The sequence below is a fragment of the Populus trichocarpa genome, chromosome 7 (genome assembly GCF_000002775.5).
Source record: "Populus trichocarpa isolate Nisqually-1 chromosome 7, P.trichocarpa_v4.1, whole genome shotgun sequence".
Taxonomy (NCBI): domain Eukaryota; kingdom Viridiplantae; phylum Streptophyta; class Magnoliopsida; order Malpighiales; family Salicaceae; genus Populus; species Populus trichocarpa.
The window spans coordinates 12,157,963-12,176,592 of NC_037291.2; the positions used below are offsets into that span (position 1 = coordinate 12,157,963).

General features: G+C 33.2%; 2 protein-coding genes across 3 annotated transcripts; one reads left to right on the forward strand and one right to left on the reverse strand.

Moving 5' to 3' along the window:
* Positions 1–4,464: 4,464 nt before the first annotated feature.
* LOC7466788 (uncharacterized) lies at positions 4,465–12,234 on the forward strand. 2 transcript variants are annotated; one of them, XM_024605533.2, is made up of 14 exons: positions 4,465–4,851; positions 5,058–5,134; positions 5,431–5,589; positions 5,946–6,159; positions 7,154–7,240; positions 7,333–7,472; positions 8,166–8,246; positions 8,351–8,415; positions 8,747–8,922; positions 9,053–9,183; positions 9,300–9,384; positions 10,429–10,642; positions 11,085–11,185; positions 11,437–12,234. In XM_024605533.2, the coding sequence occupies exons 1-14, from the start codon at positions 4,684–4,686 to the stop codon at positions 11,944–11,946; spliced, it is 2,208 nt and encodes a 735-aa protein (XP_024461301.1). In that variant the 5' UTR covers positions 4,465–4,683; the 3' UTR covers positions 11,947–12,234. The 2 variants fall into 2 exon arrangements, with proteins under 2 accessions (XP_024461301.1, XP_024461302.1); XM_024605534.2 differs by having other exon boundaries at positions 4,794–4,851; positions 5,453–5,589.
* Positions 12,235–13,706: 1,472 nt separating this feature from the next.
* Positions 13,707–14,153, reverse strand: LOC7466787 (uncharacterized). The gene has a single exon (XM_002309923.3). The coding sequence runs from the start codon at positions 14,151–14,153 to the stop codon at positions 13,707–13,709; it is 447 nt and encodes a 148-aa protein (XP_002309959.2).
* Between the last annotated feature and the right edge of the window lie 4,477 nt (positions 14,154–18,630).

Sequence of the window (18,630 nt, forward strand, 5' to 3'; positions counted from 1 at the left end):
AAAAATATTATTTAATGCATGATTAAAATCTAATTTTTTAAAAATATCTTACCAATACCTGAATATTTCTTTATTGCTCTAACCCATAACACAGCGCGGGAAAATATAGTATACTAGGAAGTGTTTGGAAACGTGGTGCAACTCGTATTCTTAAAAATTTTGAAATTATTTTTTGTTTAAAATATAATTTTTGTTATGTTTTCAGATCGTTTTAATGTGCTAATATCAAAAATAATTTTTAAAAATAAAAATATTTATTTTAATATATTTATAAGCAAAAAAATTACTCACAATCATAATACGAAGAAACCCTAAGTTATCAATTTATAGGTTAGGTGAGTGTCGGATCTAGCCTGACCTTTACTTCTGATTGATTCTAGAAGTCAACCTTTTTTTAATTCAACAGCAATTCATGTCCGGGACAACACAAAAAAAGAGAGAAAAACTTTTCAAATATAAGAATCGAACCCTTGTACACCTGAAGCACGTAGAAATTATAAATTAAATTACATGTCACTGCAACCTTAACATTAAAACCAAAAAAACAAAATAGCAACCTAGCTAGGTATTATCACAAAAAGAAAAAAAAAGAAAAAAAAATAATTTGAGAAAATAACTGGGATCGACTCCTTTTGCCCCATGGCTGCTATATCTGAGCAATTCAATACGAATGTCCTAAGAATAAACACCACAAATGCTTGACTCATATTCGCAGGAGTTCTGAACCAGGTCTAAAATTTCTAAGCTTGGGATTGATTTATCTTGAAAGTCATGGAACTGCAAAGATTATTTTTTTTAGATTTTGTTGATATAATAATATTAAAAATAATAAAAACAATAGTATTTTAATTTATTTTCAAGTAAAAAAATATTTAAAAAAGTACCTTTTATCACCGTTATAAACACATTGAAGAGCTATTGATGCCCAATTTAGTAAAGAATAAACTGTCTATAAAATTCGTGGAAATTTAATTCTCAACTCGGAGTAGACTCCTATTTCAAGATCTTTTTTCCCTCTATACCATGCAGATTTTAGTATCTGATCATGTACCATGCATGGTAGGATATCAAGGCATGTCTATAAAAATATTTTTTTATGTATTTTTAAACAACAAAAAATTCTTTAAATCATAAACATGCTGTAATGGGTAGATTCAAAACCATTTTTTTAAGAAAATGAAGTCACAGCCACGTGTGGTGGTGATCACTACCAAATGAAGATTTTTATGAGGCAATCGAGTACAAGCAAGTAGCTTTGGGAAAAGAGGATAAAAGCTAAAATGGCCCTCGGTTTCACAAAAGGAGCCCCGATGGACAGCCACCAAAGGAAGTGCATTCATAAAGCTTTCTACCTGAGCATGTCTTGAGAATCTTCTAAAGTATTCCCATTAATTCAAGGGTCAAAAGTGGGAGGCGGAGGTGATCCGAAGGTAGAGAAGAAAAGGGATGTGCGTAATGATGAAGAGAGGGAAGGAAGCTTCAAATTTTGACAGTATCTTGTCTGTGTGATAGTGCTTTGAAGCTTCAAGGTCGTGTGGATCCCTAGTGGCCCAATCAATCCCTGCGCACTCAAAATAGTATTTGAAATAGGACACTGACATGGATTTAAGGTTAGGTGGATGGAACTTAGAATTTGGAATTTGTAGAGGTAAGGAAAAGAAGAAAAATGTCTCTGGGCGACAGAACTGTCAAAGAACATGAAAACCACACAAGTGGGGTTCAGGCGCATTGAGCATCCTTCATAATTGGCTAAGATAGGCCAACTCTGTGTAAACAATATTCCTATTCTATGCTATCTTCTACTTTTTAAGGGAACTGAAGGGCCTAAGCTGATCGCTTGTTTCAGGATGTCACTGGGCAGCTCTTTTTCGGTGTGTACAGCTTAGTTCTTTCTTCTTCTTTTTTTTCCCTGGCTTGGGCCACTTTTTATACCATAAAAACATATGGCTGGTGTGAATCTTGTCAATCAAACATAGAATAAACCTTGCTTAAATCTTACCTAAGTCTGAAGATCTCGATTTCGTGTCGCGGAGAAGAGTAGAATTTTGGATGCAAAAGATAGTTTCTCTGCTGTTTTTTCCAATAAAATTGCTGTTGATTTATTCCCTTGAAATCACTACTTTTTTTTATTATTAAATTGGATATCCGGACTATAACCAATAATCTTATGAGCTAAATTAATAATTATGTAAATTTTCAGTATATGGGACTTAACCGATAATCTTTAGAAAACAAACCTATAACCAGTTATGTTATACTGTTGCAAAATTAAATCACTATTTTTTATTATAGATTTTAAGGTTTATTCATTGTTATAACGCTTAAAAGCCCAGAAAGAAACCAATACAGGATCCCAGTTATAAACTTATTGGAACCAATACAGGATCCCAGTTATAAACTTATTGGGCTTCAAACATCCATAGCCCGAGTGAATCTTATTGTAGATCTCTCGGTCCGAAAACGATAAATTCAATAGTAATTTGTTTTTTTTTTAGCCCAAAAACTGGAGGTTCAGCAATTTGTTGCGGAGCCTAAAAATTCAAGGGAGCAGGCTGGGACAAAGTCCCATATCATCAAATGACTGGACTGGCCAGCATCCTTAGCCCGGTAAAACCCCATCCCTCAATTCAAAAGAAAAACGAAAAAACAAAAAACTGAAGAAAAAATAAAAAATAATTTTTAAAAAATATATTAAAATAATATTTTTTTTATTTTTTTAATATCAACACATCAAAATAATCTAAAAATACTAAAAAATATTAATTTAAAAAAATTATAAATTTTTAAAAATACTATTAAACTACAATGCTAAATACAGAATTCATAGTTTAAATTCAATCTCAAAATTCTATCGGCTATTAAAAAAACTTATTATTCGAATCAGTTTATATCAATATCTATTAAATTCATACAAAAATTGGTAGTGAAAATCAGTAGTATAGCATGTCAGCCTCCAGTTCTCCATTAACTAAACAAATCTGCAAATTAATCTCCATCTTCCCATTATAAGAGAGAGGGAAAAACAAACGTTATTGAAGACGACATTAACTGAAGTAGTTAAGGCTTGGTTCGGTATTTATTGTCACAGAGAAGAACGTGTTCAAGCAAGATGAGCTGAGGAGGTTCCTTCAGGAGATAAATGTTGAAGGGGCAGTGATAGAAAATATGTATAGATAAATTATAAAATTAAAAAAAAATATTTAATAATTGTTGATAAAAGATATAGAGACAAGTTGTATTAGTGAATTATCAGTTGGCATAGGTAAAAAGCCTTGGAAAACATGAGAAGAATGATCATAAATCCATGACTAACTCTAAAAACCCGTTTCAGAAGCATTTGTAATAACAACTTCTTCTTGATCAGGATGAATTTTATGTTGAAACTAAAAATCTCAATAATTCTAGTTTCTACGGGAATTGGAATCAACCATAAAAAAAAATGAGAAGGTGTAAAATTCTATTCTTAATTTGTGGTGTACACGAGAATTAAGTCAAATTCTAAGTTGATATCTTATGAAGCAAATCAATAAGAACATGACATAACTATCTAGGTGATGGCCTAGTGGTAAGAGCTTGAGACTAAGAGATTTGTTCTTTCTGTGGTCTCATGTTCGAGTTCTGTGGTTGCTTATATGATGGCCACTGGAGGTTTACATGGTCGTTAACTTCAGTGCTTGTGGAATTAGTCGAGATACGTGCAAGTTAGTTTGGATACCTACATTACACTAAAAATAAAAAAAACATGACGTGATGGAGTAAAAGTTAATGTTTTTATATTTCAGATAAAAGCTGTGAAGTAGTTTTCAAAAATTCTGATGATGCCAAGATTGATTTGAAGCAGGTTTTCAAAATAATACTAATAATTCAAAATAATATTAAAAAAAATGGAACTTTTTTTCTTCTCTTGATCTGACAATATTAATAATTTAAAGTTGACTAACAACTTCAAACAAAACAACTCTGTGTACACTACAAATTTTCCCACGACATGAATAGACACTTTGGAGTTGTATGACTGCAGACCAAAAGGACCTCAACATTTCTCAATCAAGTATCAAAACAAATAATTTTATCAATTAAATCCCTAATGCCCCTCACATCTCTCAATCTGTCCTTTTACCCATCACTATTAATTCTTCCAAAACTCGTCTTTTTATATAATAAAACATGAAAATGACGAAAAAAATTCACAGAATCACCCAATTAAAAAATGTCTAAGACGCTGGGACCCAATTGATTAAATAGTTTGTAAACTCAATTGAGAATGAGTCTACGGGGAGCTTTTCAAACTTTTCAAACTATTTTTTTATGTGTCTTTGATTTTTTTATATATTAATATTAAAATGAATAAAAAATTATTATTTTAATATATTTTTAAATAAAAAATACTTTAAAAAATATAATACAGATTACAGACATGTGATTCAAGGAGTAATTGAGGTATTTCCAAAAAGTCTACACAGCGCGCAACGTAAGACCAAAACGCAGAATAAGAGAGGGAACCTGAAGCGAATGTTAGCTGAGGAAAAATAAAAAACAAAAAGGAAAGCGGAAAACTAATAGAAACAGAAGCAGAATTATATTTTGGAGCGATCGGGATCCGTTTTACCGGGTCCATCATCTCTTCTATTCTCTTCTCTCTCAAAGAAAGACAAATCGTTTGAGAAAGAAAAAGAAAGAGAGATGTGGGTGTTTTATTTGATCTCGTTACCTCTAACCCTAGGCATGGTGATTTTAACAGCCAGATACTTCGCTGGACCCGAGGTTCCTCGTTATGTCTTCTTCACCGTTGGATACACCTGGTTTTGTTCTCTCGCCATCATCACCCTCGTCCCTGCCGATATCTACACGGTAATTTAATTGCACGATTTCATCTCTATTATTTTCCGTTATATTGAATTTGATTTTTCTCTGCCAATTAATTTCATAAATAGAGGAGAAATCTAGACAGAGGAACATTAGATTATAATAGTCGTAGTTATAGATAGGTATTGAATTTTGTTGCAGTTTTTTGAGATTGATTCTTCCTTCTTGTTTTTATATTATGTTATCTACAGACTAAATTTGATCTTGATCGCGGAGGCATTTCTTTCTATTGGATTTGGTCGTATTGGAGTACATTTTTACTTACCTGGTAAGTCGCTGTGTTTTAATGCCCAGAATTGTTGGCATAATTTCAGATTATCTGTGAGCTTTATATTGTATTTGGTCGTATTGGATGTCCTTTCGGTTAGTATTTTGTATACAAACGCATATACAATCTGTTTGATAGTCATTTGACTCGTGCGCAAATGGGAATATACTCGAATGTGCGTTTTGAACTCTTACTTCATTTGGTTTTAAAGATACTTGTAAATGTTGTATGTTGTTTTTTCCTAGTTTGTAGATGCTCGATTCCTCATGGATTTAAATTATGTTATCTCTAAGCAGGGCTGTGGTGCCCCTTATTCAGGGTTTTGAAGATGCAGGAGACTTCACCGTTGTAGAAAGATTAAAGACTAGTGTACGCGCGAACTTAGTCTTCTATTTAATTGTGGGAGCCATTGGCCTCTTTGGAATTATACTTCTCATCATCATGCACAAGATAAGGTTCCTTTCTTTCCCTCTTAAAGGTTACTTTCTTTGAAGTGCATTATAGTTTTTTCCTTTATATTCATAGAGTTTGCTTTCACAGATTTTTTTTTTCCAGTTCTGTTTTCTAACCTTGTTCGTTCATTTCATCACTTCAGAAGCCCTTCTTTTATTTGTAAAATCTTTTGCTTCGCCTGCTATCATATTTTACATCTTGAGATAATTTTTTATCAGCCAGTCATGTTGGATGAGGTTTAGTGGTGGATTCTTGTAAATTCATGAACAAAAATATGAATCTGTGGATGCTTTTGTTTCTTGTTAGTTTTTTAAGAAAATCTCTTACTCATTTTGTGATTTGCCATCTTCATCAACAGGATCGGAAATGTGCTTGCTTTTGCCATGGCTTGCTCAAATACTTTTGGACTTGTTACCGGTGCATTTCTTCTTGGTTTTGGTTTGAGTGAAATTCCCAAGGGCCTATGGAGAAATTCAGATTGGTCCACCCGCCAAAAAGTACTTTCTCATAAAATTGCCAAAATGGCTGTGAGACTTGACGATGCTCATCAAGATCTTTCAAATGCTATTGTAGTAAGTATTCTTGTGTTTCTCATTTCAGATTGGTGTGAAAAGTTATACAAAAAGTAGAGTTTTCAATCTTACTGCCCTCTGCTATTTCTTAAGTTTGTATTTTTACTAGTTTTTACCACAGGCTGATCCTTGTCCATGTCTCATATAAAGGTTTTATATTTTATTTCCTCATCCGTGCTTAAGTAAATTTTCTCTATCCATATCCTTGGTTCCATTGAAGTTGGTCTAATTCAGAAACTGTGGGACAAACACATTGATCCTTTTTTCTATTTTGGAAACTTAATTAGACATGCTGGATCAATAGTAAGCAGTGTATGGTGCTCTCTTTGTCCTGCCAAATGAACATCTAGTCCTTCTGTCACCTGTGTTATTACATTTTCTTTTCCTGTTCAATAAGATTTTCATGTCATAAATATATTATGTGATGTACTTGTGCGCGTGCTTGCAAGGTTTTCATTTCTAGATCACCAATACTCCAGAGCCTGTTACATATGTATTGTATTGGCTGCTACATAATGTATCTTTAGTTTACCAATACTTTACAGTCTTTTATAGCGTTATCAGACAGACAACTACAATCATGGTTAGCTATGATTGTACTTGCACACTCACCAGAGCCTGCTTCTAAAGCACCATGGCTAGGATTCTATTTGAAACCCTAGATAGATAGTAAGTGCTGGACGCTATGTGGTCCATTGCAGGGTTTCCAAACACAGAATTATCCATAGCTGCTTTGATATCAGGATCCTTTTAGTGGGCAGTAAATACCTCACAGTTTCAACATCTATATTTTTTAGTAAGTAAATTATCGAGTAATTGTACCTGTCAGTAGTTCGTTCATTCTTTTTATTTTTTTAGGAGACGAGGCATTGTTAGATATGCATTTTGGTCTGCATTTTTTAGAAATCTTTTAGTTTCTTATTACCAAGCATGGCTGTCTCACCTGATTTCTTAGTGGTATTTTGTTTATTATTGATGATGGTTTGCTTAATAGGTTGCTCAAGCAACATCCAATCAGATGTCCAAGCGTGACCCTTTGAGACCCTACATGGATGTTATTGATAATATGCTAGCACAAATGGTATTTCTTCTTCCTATTTCTTATGTTCTCTTTCTAGACTTTGCTTGTTCCAGTAAAGTGCTCCTTATAATAGCATTTTTTCAATTTTTCAGTTTAAGCAAGACCCATCCTTTAAACCGCAAGGTGGTCGGTTGGGAGAAAATGATATGGACTATGACACAGATGTGAGATCAATGGCAACACTCAGACGTCATCTTCGAGGAGCTCGGGAAGAGTATTATCGTTGTAGAAGGTGAACTGAATGCTAAAATTTAATATTTGATATGTGTTCATCTGTAGAGGATTTGCTCATGCTTCTCAAAGTTCTTATTAAGTTTGCTTTTGCTTGACATGTAGATGCACCTTTTAGTTTCTCTGTATAGGAACGGTATCATGTATAAATTCATATTTTCATCACCTGTATACCTCTTTTGCAAGAACTGCCATGCTACTTCTTTAAGGGGATGCCCTAAGCTGTTCACAGAGGGTTATTTTTCTTTACTGCATAGATGAGATTATGAACTCTTTCAGAAAATTTTCTTCTTTTCAATTGGTGGGGCTGGGTGGTCCTTAATTGGCAGAAGGCAGTATCATTAGATTCATTACCTTTCATTTTATAGAAGAGATCGAGAAAGAGTACACAAATTCTTGGAGTCACCAAGCTGCAAGTCAATTGAATTAATGGAGAATGTCGCTTTATATGAGCTGGAGAAGGTAACTGAACATGCTAGGAGGGAGAAGGATAGCATAACAAATATGCTCTTCTCCCGCTACTCGACTGGTTGATGATATTTTGTCATGCTGTTTATGCATCTGTGGTCACATGATGCTTTTAGCATCTTTGGGATTTTCTTTTTAGATACCTGTCCTCATTCTTTAACAAAATACTTTGAGTGAATGCTTTTAATGTTCTTGCTACATACATATAATTCTCTCTTTTTTGCAGTGAGTATATGACCTATGTCATGGAAGCGCTTGAACTGGAAGACACTGTTAAAAACTATGAACGAGGCAGTTCAACTGGATGGTTTGTCCTAATTATGTTTCCTTATTCCCATTTTTCCATCTATTTCTTTGAATGTCCCAAGTTGGATGCTCCGGACTTGAGATGTTTGTATGCTATCATGCTAGGCAATATATTTCAAGCTTCAAGCCTGCTCGCACTGGGAAGTTGGGTGCTTCCTTTGATACAATGGGTAATTGCCAGATATAGTAACCCGTTTCTTTCCTTTGAGTTTCAAAGTATCACGATGAGGGTTCTCTCTTGGTTTGTCATAAGTCTGGGTTTTTATATTAGTTTCATAGATGGCCTTGCTATCAAGTTCCTGATGTGAAATCCATAGAAAATAACATGGTTTTGCAGTGATTTTATTCTCCAGTATAATCTTTTCTGCTTTATTTGAGGAGGTTATGATTACATATGCTATGTGTATACGCAGACACTGCACACACATGCATGCGTATATGTATAGGTGTTCTGTTGTTTTGACAAGCCTTGAGGCTGAAACCTTAGAAAAAATCATGCAGAATTTTTGTGGCGATGCATCTTAAGAAAGCAACTTAAAAAGGTGTTGGCGGTCATACTGTGTACCATGTCAGCTGCAATTCTTTTAGCAGAGGCAACTCTACTAATTGGTGGAGTTGATCTCTCTCTATTTTCAATCCTTATAAACTCTGTAGGAAAACAAGAGTTATCCATGCAGGTATTTTCTTTTCTTTTGTCAACAATTCTTACATGGCTTTATGCGGTTTATGTGCTTTGTGCTAATAGTAATGGAGTACACAGGTCTTACTTTCATTTTGCTCTACTCTTCTATTGTTGATCTATTCCAGGTTTTGGCTTTTGTACCTTTGATGTATATGTGCATCTGCACATACTATTCTTTGTTCAAAATTGGAATGTTAATGTTTTACTCATTAACACCCAGGCGGACAAGTTCAGTCAGCTTGCTTATGATATGCTCGTAAGTTTTTCCACTCAGAATTATGCTGTCATAATTTCCCCTTCCCCTGCTCCCTTTTTTGGCCCCTCCTCTCTATTGGGAAAAGTTGGTTTATCTTGTTGTATCATCTGTGCTAGGATGGTTGCTCGATATGCTCCTCCAATTTCATACAACTTTCTCAACCTCATCAATCTTGATTCTAAGGAAACTATATTTGAAAAGGTAACTTTCCTTCTATCTTCTCTATTTATATTTAGTCCCAGCTGTAAGAGCAAATAGAATAAAGTGATATTTTAAGGTCTTGCTGTCTCATCTGGTGCCAAGATTAGCGTTTGAGGTATAAAAAATATTAGATTTCCCAGTCTTTTCCCTGTGGCTGAACTTTTATGAATGTTCTGATTGAAGCTTAACCTTTTGATTTACTTTGTTTTTATACTGGGCCTCTTTTCACAGTTTCGCTTAGAAAAACTTGACTAGTTGAGTATGTGAGAATGATTTAATGGAAAATTCCAATATATGCTCAGTGTGATGTTCCTGTTTTGGGGTTGGATTTTAAGTGGGATCTCTTTTGTTTTTTGTTTTCCCTATTAGTAAGGGGAGCAGATCAAAAGCTCCGAAATGGATCTCCATTCTTGTTTCTTTGTGTTCTATTTCACGGCGGGGATTTTAACTTTCCATGAACCTCCCATTTATCACTTAATGATGGAACTTTGCTCATTTCTATTTTTGAGGATCAATGAATCTGTGAAAAATCGAACCCTTGGGAACTTCACCAACCCAGCAACTGTGGATGCTCTCAAGTAGTACTTGTCTGTATATCTTTTCATATAACATATGGGAAGGACTGAGAAAGGAAATGCCCTTTAGGGAATGGGTTCACTACTTATATTTTTCTTTCTGAAGAAATTATCTCTTATGGCTGCTCTATCTTTATAAGAATCCCTGGATGATCTAAGTTTGAAATATTTAATTTTTACCCCCCAAGTTCCAAATGTTTCTGTCAAATCAGTGTTCCAGTTTTTGAGTTGGGCTTCAATTGGCAGCTCTTTTGTTCTGTTTAAGAGAAAAGAGGGTGTTAACACATGATATATGTCCCTGTCTCTATATGAATAAGAGAGTTTCTACTTGTAATTTTATTTTTCATTTCCTAGGTCAGTTGATTAACAAACTGTTATAACCATAGAATTTCTATAAGATAATTTTTATCCTTTACCTACATGAAAATTGACTGTTTTACTTTGGCCTCTGTTGATTCTCTGGTTCCAGCGAATGGGGAAAATCGACAAAGCCGTCCCTTTCTTTGGAAATGATTTTAACAGAATCTATCCACTTATTATGGTTATATACACCCTGTTGGTTGCAAGCAATTTCTTTGATCGAGTAATTGGTTTCTTTGGAAGCTTGAAGAGATTTCGGTTTCAAACCGAGGCAGATGATACTGATGGATTTGATCCTTCGGGATTAATTATCCTACAAAAAGGTAATTCTGTTTGGTATTGTGGTAGCTTCTGCTTTTTTCCCAACCGCAAGGAATAAACTGTTTGGTTAGTCAAATAACTTCAGCTTTGTGTACTTGTCCCACACATAATTGTGTTGCAAATGTTGGTTTTGTAGAAGCTAAAATAACTTGCTTTTCATTCATGGAGACTTGTTTTTTATTTATTTTGCATGCAAAAATCTATTTCAAAGCAGTTTTAACCAAACATATTTTTTTAAACCTACTCTTTTTAAAAGCACAACTAAAAGTGTTTTTCTTAAACTATTTTTTTAAACCATAATCGCAAAAGCTACCACAATGCCACACACAATCTCTTTGTCAATGGTTTGCACTTACAATAGTACATTCTTGAAATTTAAGAATTCAATCATTCCTTGATAGTTGATAAGCCCTCTCCTTCACCCTCTTATATTTTTTTTTCCAGAACGATCTTGGTTGGAACAAGGACTAAAAGTTGGTGAGCATGTTGTGCCACTGGCAAGAAACTTTAACGGTGTGGATATGGAGTCTGGAAGCAATAGTATCGTATGTACTCTTGTTAAGCAATGAAATCAATCTATTTTTATGCTATTCTTATACATGTGCACATCTGCATTTATTTGCATCACTTGTAATTTGTCTGGATTAGATCCCCACTTGAATGACAGATTTGCAACTGATGTGGAGGTTCATTTATGTGATACAATCATAAAAGCATCATTATTGTATTTCCCAGTCATCTTAGAATGATAGCTGGATTTTTTATGTTCATTCTAACTCATAAGCAAAATGCTCAGGAAAGGACTGCTGTTGAAATGAAGGCAACAAGCAGTTTAGGCATTGAGGACAGAAAGGGAAGCCAATCCAAATCCTTGAAAGAAGAAAGTCAGAGATATGGCACAAGCAGAGAAGCCGTCAGTAACAAGTATGCTGCCTTTAGAGAACAGAACAGACAAGCCAATATGAGGCTGGTGGAGAAGAACGTTGCCGCTGCAAAAGTGTCATTGCTTGATGATGAGGATTCTCACTCCAACAATACAACAGCTGGACCACCAGCTGGTTTGGCCTCAAAATGGGAATCAATGAAGAATGGTTTTCAGAGTTTTAAAGCAAACATAGGAGCCAAAAAATTTCTTCCTTTACGCCAAACTCAGGAACCACAACTTGTCTCTCGCAATTCATCATCTCAATCCCTTGATGAGATATTCCAGAGACTGAAACGACCATCTGCAGACCGGGGAAGTCTAAGTGATGATGATGAAGATGGGCATGGGACCGAGATCAAGATTTCAGGTCCTACCAGATAATGTTAGCCTTGCCCATGACACTATGAAATTTATATGCCTGTTGTAGACTGGAATACAAGGTGTACAGATAAAGGGCGATACCCAGCTCATATTAAACATCTTGATTGAAGCCTGGGGGGCTACATACGTATAATACGATAGCAAAAGTAGGATTGTGTTTATGAACACTACTGATCTTGTGTAGGCAAAATTTTGTCTTGTGAATTGTACCATTAAAACAGATTTCGTCATAAGCTTCCCTTGCTGGGTAGTGTACACGCTAATAACATTCGAACACAAATTTCTTGATGTTCTGATAGTTGAAAGTGAAAGGCTACATACTGGCACGTTCCCCATGGCCCGTTGTTTTGGAATTCAAGCAACGTTGAAGATTGATGAAAGGTATGCCTCATTGCAGGGAATGTTGATTAAAGTTTGCTTGTTGACTCTATGCTTTATACTGAGCGATCTTCAGGACAAGTGAAGAAAGCTACTCTGTTGCCCTTTTTAACTCTTACTATCACTACTATTTTACCTAATCTCTCCGAATGCTATGAACTGCGGGAGGATGGCCATGATAATTGATTGGAAGAAGAAAAAAGGTTTTACTTTCGCCTTCTAAAACTAAATTAAGTCCCAACTTGGTTGGGTAGTCAGTATGTTATTCATAGCTAATCTGGCACTTTCACGAGAAACTTCTTGCTTCCTCTCTTAGAATTGCTGGATGATAATGACTTGGATGCATATACAGTTACCATCCAAGCTATGCTAAGTGTCCGTATGGAATTGTGGTCCAAAATAAAGGTGGGTTAAAATTTATATTTTTTAAATTAAAAAACTAATAATAAAATATTATTTAATATATTTTTAAACAAAAAATATTTTAAAAAACAATTGCTATTATATTGAATCTTCAACCTGAAGATGAAACAGCCTTGATGTCGTTAATATGTGATAAAAGCATTGAACCTCAGCTACATTTCAGAATAAATAGCGTGTGAATATATATTAGTAATCAATGAACGGTCTTCAAGTCAATCTTCCACATTTTTTTAGGTGGCCAAGAAATTCTCAAACCCGTGATGTATGAATATGAAGCGAGGAAGTCAAAGAAATATGGTACCAGCGATAGTTAACTTACTTGTGAGGGAGCATTAAGCACTTATCTAACCAATGTTGTCACAGTACCGTGATGGCAACTCCATCTACTACTGGTGATCTCAAGAAGAAATTAAGTTTAATCATTAATTTTAATTTGAACTCCTGAATCTAAGTGTTTGAGTTTCAGATTCAAAGGTAGGGCATGTGGGGGTTGGGTGATAGAGAAGCACTACCGTCCAATGCAATGGCCTCCTAATTTAGAAAAAAAAAAAGAAATTCAGATGTATTAAAAACAAGAGATTCATGGCAGGCGAATTCATCGATTTCTGCACTCTGAAGCTTTCCATCAATGGCTAAAGCCTGTTACGCAGAATAAAAATAATCCATCTTAGGGAAACAATTTATAATATACCACGAAGATGGATTCTGTGCAAAGAAATTAACCTCTCACAATTCTTCAACTAATCAAAATCATCAGGGAAGTAGAGTAGAGATTAACATTTCATAACAAAAACAAAATAAATCAGTTATAGTTGGAGACAAGTTTATACATGCACATAGCACCTTAATTATTTCCTAATACCCTAATTAATCTCATATTTTCTTCTCAAAGGAAAGAAGAAGAAGAAGAAGAAGAAGAAGAAGAAGCTTAATTTCATATATATTGAAAACCCTTTTTATCAATTATACAACCTTTCACTCATAGAGACACCAGAACGCATCAAAACCTGATCCTTCTTTCCCTTCAAATGAAGCAACTTCGTCCAAAACCCATTATTATTCTTCTTCCCATTCTTGACCTCTCCAACATGGTTTCTTGACACAAAAGCAAGCGATCTACTCTTCTTTAACCGATCACCAATACTTACCCTGAAGGATATTGAACCCATACTATTATTATTATTATCCGAAATGTTCCGGTTATGGCGGCGGCGAGAGGAAGCAGGGGAGTAAGGATCATCAGGAGAAGAAGAACATGAAGCAGGTGCCATGATTGCAGCTTGTGAAGTGTTAACATAGATTAGTTGCTTTAATCTCTCTCTTAAACATGATGCACAAACCCCTTGTTTCTGATCATTATACGGATGAATCTTGCATACTTGTTTTTCTGGCTCATACCCTCCCATGATTTGAATCTTGTCTGTGATGATCAAACCTAACTTTGAATTTGCTTTTGAGTGACCTGATCTCGTGATCATCTTCCTCTCTTTTCTTAATGCTCGTGTCGTGTCTCTGTGTCTTTATATATATAGGATATGAGGAACGTAGATGATTGGTCACGTAGATAACAGACACACACGTACGTATTCATTTCCACGAAGGCTCATTGTATTGAATATATGTTTGACCACTCCAAAATTACATACGGCTGTTTTGCTAACAACCGTCGTAAGAGAATACTCCATGAGACCTCCATGAAATAATAAAATGGGTTATAATGTAATTTTCTTTTTCTTCCTTGTTAAACTATACCTATCTTTCTTCTAATGAATATTTATTTTATTGGCTGTTATTTCCTAGTAATATAAAACTTTTCTCCCGGTCAAGGCTCTCTTGGATTGATTCTTTATTGGATATATTTATTATTGTAGAATAAAGCTGGTAAAATTCACATCATTCCACCAGGATCATGAATAACCGGATTAATATTTGTCTCATCTTACTATATATCCAATAAAGAGTGCTTTTCACGGAAAATAATAATAATAATAATTAATATACCCACCTCGTGTACCGACAGTATTTATATTTGTGGTGCCTATTTGACTGCTAACCGTGAAGATCAATGTACATTCTCAACTTGTCTTATCTTATATATTATTTGGATATTGATCATTGATCATTAATTAATTCATAATCCGAGATTTTTTAAGTGTATTTTATTTAAAATTTTGATTAATTAATTCATAATACGAGATTCATGTAAAAAAACTAGCACTTTATTTCCGTGTTTTTACCTTAGATTTGAGAGTTTTTGTGAATAAATCTTGTATGTTTGATGTTGCAGTGCATAATATTTTTTTTTAAGTATTTTATATTCTTGCATTAACATATTAAAATAATAAAAAAGCACCAAAGATATTTAATATTTTTTTAAATGACACACTTTTTAAAAATATAATAAAAAACAAAAGTTAGTATACCCCAATCATTCTACATAAATGAGGTTTGTAATTTTTAAATAGAGTTTTTTACATTTATATATAAATCCTGATTTATTAAAAAAAATATAATATTTTAAATTATAATATCAATATATCAAAATAATTTTTTTTAAAAAAATTAAAATTGTTTTTAAAACTTTTCAAAAGCGTGTTCCAAGCACAATGACAAACAACCCACGACTTTGAAGACAGAGTCAGCAAAATGGACGGTGAAGATTGGGAGTAAAGCCAAAAATGGTGGCCCACATAATTAATTAAAGACAGGTAGTATACCGTCGGTGTCACTTACTGCTTGTACGTGTCGGTAATGCACGTGGAAAGCAAACTCTTATAGTCTCGAGAGCCACGTGTGGTTCCAAGAAAAGGTCAGTCGCACCCGCACGAGGATTTTTGATATCTACGCTTGTCTGAAATTATTTTAATAATCCCTACTTAGCATGCATTACCTTTGGTGTTGAGACAAACGTCCGCTTTCCATTCTTGATAAATTATTATTTTTTGGCTATAATAATGGATGTAAATAACTATTCACACTACTTCTGATAAAAAAAAAAAATTATTTTGATTTTTACACCAATATATATTGAAAAGAATTCAATATTTCATGTTGAAAACAAAATTTAAGATATTTATAAATGGATATAATTAGATATAATTAAGTATATCTTGATTAATTAACTAATTAATTAGTGATTATGTTATTGATAAGCAGGTTGCATTAATCTTTATATAGAATAAGACTAAGATTCATGCAAATAGATTTTCTATCCCTTAATTTCTTTTTTTTTTTAATTCCAACAATTGTTTATTTTGAGATTTGACTCACATGATTATAATTGGCATTTTTGGTTGCATCACATTTTGCTTTGTTCTTAGTTTTTGTCTAAAATTTACATCCACTTACACGCACAACAACAATATAACACTTAAAGGATGTCGGCATATAAATTACACCATGTTATAGAAACTATATAAAAAAAATGTCATATACCATATTATTAAGTAATAGAATTACGCCTAAATTGATATAGTCACATCAATTGGAATAGTGTTTCAAGTTCTTTTTTTTATTTTACACTTCACCAACCTATATTTTTTTTTCTCAATTTCATTCTTTAATATTAAATTACTTGAGAATTATGTTTTGTAATTTTTTTTGTAAAGTCAATTTCAGCTTTCAAAATTAAATCTATAGGAAGTGGGGGTTTATTTTATTTATTTATTGTTTTCTATGAATTTATTCTGATCTCATGGTCTAGGTCGCAAGTTTAACAGGTTAACCCGGGTCAAATGTTGATGAAAAGAAAAGAAAAGAAAAAATAAAAAAATGACCTAGGTCAACCTCAACGGGCATGCCAAATATACAAGTTAGTCATGAGATTAAGATAAGCAAATAAAAAAAAGGTCAAAGTTGAATCCCAAGCAAAGCCAACATCAAATGTGAAAATTGAAAAGGAGTCAATTAAAAAATAACCCAAAAAGCAAACTAAACTCTGCGATTCGAAACTTGCAAATGAGATAAATGAATAGAAGACAAATTGGGAAACATCACACAACTTAATTCCAAAACAACCTTATGTTGAAGGATAGAGCACAAAAAATATTAAATTTAAAAAAAACGACCCTAAAATTTTTTTGCCAACCTGAGCCAACCCGCAAAACTCATGGTCTAAGTGATAGGACCAAGATTGACGAATATAAAGAAAATCAGAGAAAATTACAAAGCCTAATATAAAAAAATCTCAACCTAGAAGGATGGAACAAAAAATATTAATTCTCAACCGATATAATATTAAATGATAAAATTGGAAAAACTTGCAAAAGTAAATCTAACAAAAAATAACAAATAAAAAGACACAAGACAACCTGGATCATTTTAAAAATTCACAAAACATCATATAGAAGGAAAATAAATAAAAAACAGAGTCTAATCGTTAATGATATAAATGTTGAATGATAAAATTGAAAAAAATCAGCTTAAAAAAGAAAAAAAAAATAAACCAAGCATACTCAAGTGAACCTTTTAAATCTGAGTTAAGTTCTCAAACTCGCAACCCATAAAATTGTAGACCTGTGTTGAATTAAGAAGCTTGATTCTCAACCAATTTAATCTTGATTAGCCAAAGTATATACAATAATGAACAACAAATAAAAAGACTTGAGAAAACCCTGGCCATTTTTAAAATCAACAAAAAATTCTACAGAAAACAAATGAATAAAAATAATAAAGCCTAGTCTCCAATTAAATAAATGTTGAAATTAATATGAAACTTAAAAAACATGAGCTTAGAAAAAGAATCTCCCTCACTGGGATCAATATCTAAAATCCAAAGCCTATGAAATTGTAGAACTAAATTTAGATAAGAAGCTCAATTCTCAATCAACCAATATAACAAATGATATACATATCGAATGATGAAATAAAAAAAAAATCAATTTAAAAAAACCCGCCAAAACAAAAAAGATAGTAATAAGAAAATCGAGGATCAAATTTGACAAAGAAAAAAAAACAAGTAAACCTTGCGCCCTGTTAAACCTGGTCTAATCAAGTAACTTAATTCTCAACCAATTTAATGTTGAAGGATGAAATTATATAAAAAATATCAATTTAAAAAACTTGTCAAAGTAAAAATATAACAACAAAAAGAACAAGGATCAAGTTTGGTAAAAAAAAAATCCAAAGAGAATCATATTGAAAAAAAAATAGTTTAATAACAATTTCAAACAAAACAAATGGTAATAAAAAGAATAAGGACCAAATCTAAAACATAAAAAAATGAAAGGGGGTGGAATTGAGAAGTAATTTTAATTTTATAGTTTATTCAAAATAAAAAAATAATAATTAAAAGGATAGGGACCAAATATTAAGGGGTAAAATTTGAAGGGGTTGGTTTTAAACTTTGAAGGGTTTGACATGAAATTCGAGGTGAAGAAAGATGAAAAGAAAGAATTAGTCGCCGACACTGAATTGGAGGTGTGTTTGCCGCATGTGTGGTCCAATGGGGGGGGGGGCTCAAGACCTTTTAAATGTCACCGTGGAAGGTGTTTGTTAACCAGACGACCCTGCTCTTACCACCCACCTGTCGGCACATGCATGGCTCCTTTTTTTTTAAGAATTAAACATTTATTAAAATACAAAAGTGCTCGAGTTAACTTAACATTAACAAAATCAAGATGAAAAGACCAACCTACCCTCAAGTTTGGTCAATTGTGAACCTAGGGGTAATTAAGTAATTTTACTTTAATTAAAAAATAAAAAAGACATAAAAGCCTTTAGGCTTAAGCTACCTTTATTTTTGTTTCTGGGGTATTTAATTAATTTAGTTGTTCTAAAAAGAATTAAAAAAACTAATCTACCCCAAACAATTTAAAAATGACAATGAATCTTGCCCCTACATCCTAGCTTATTTTTTTTTTTTAAAGCTAGGGCCAAATTCAT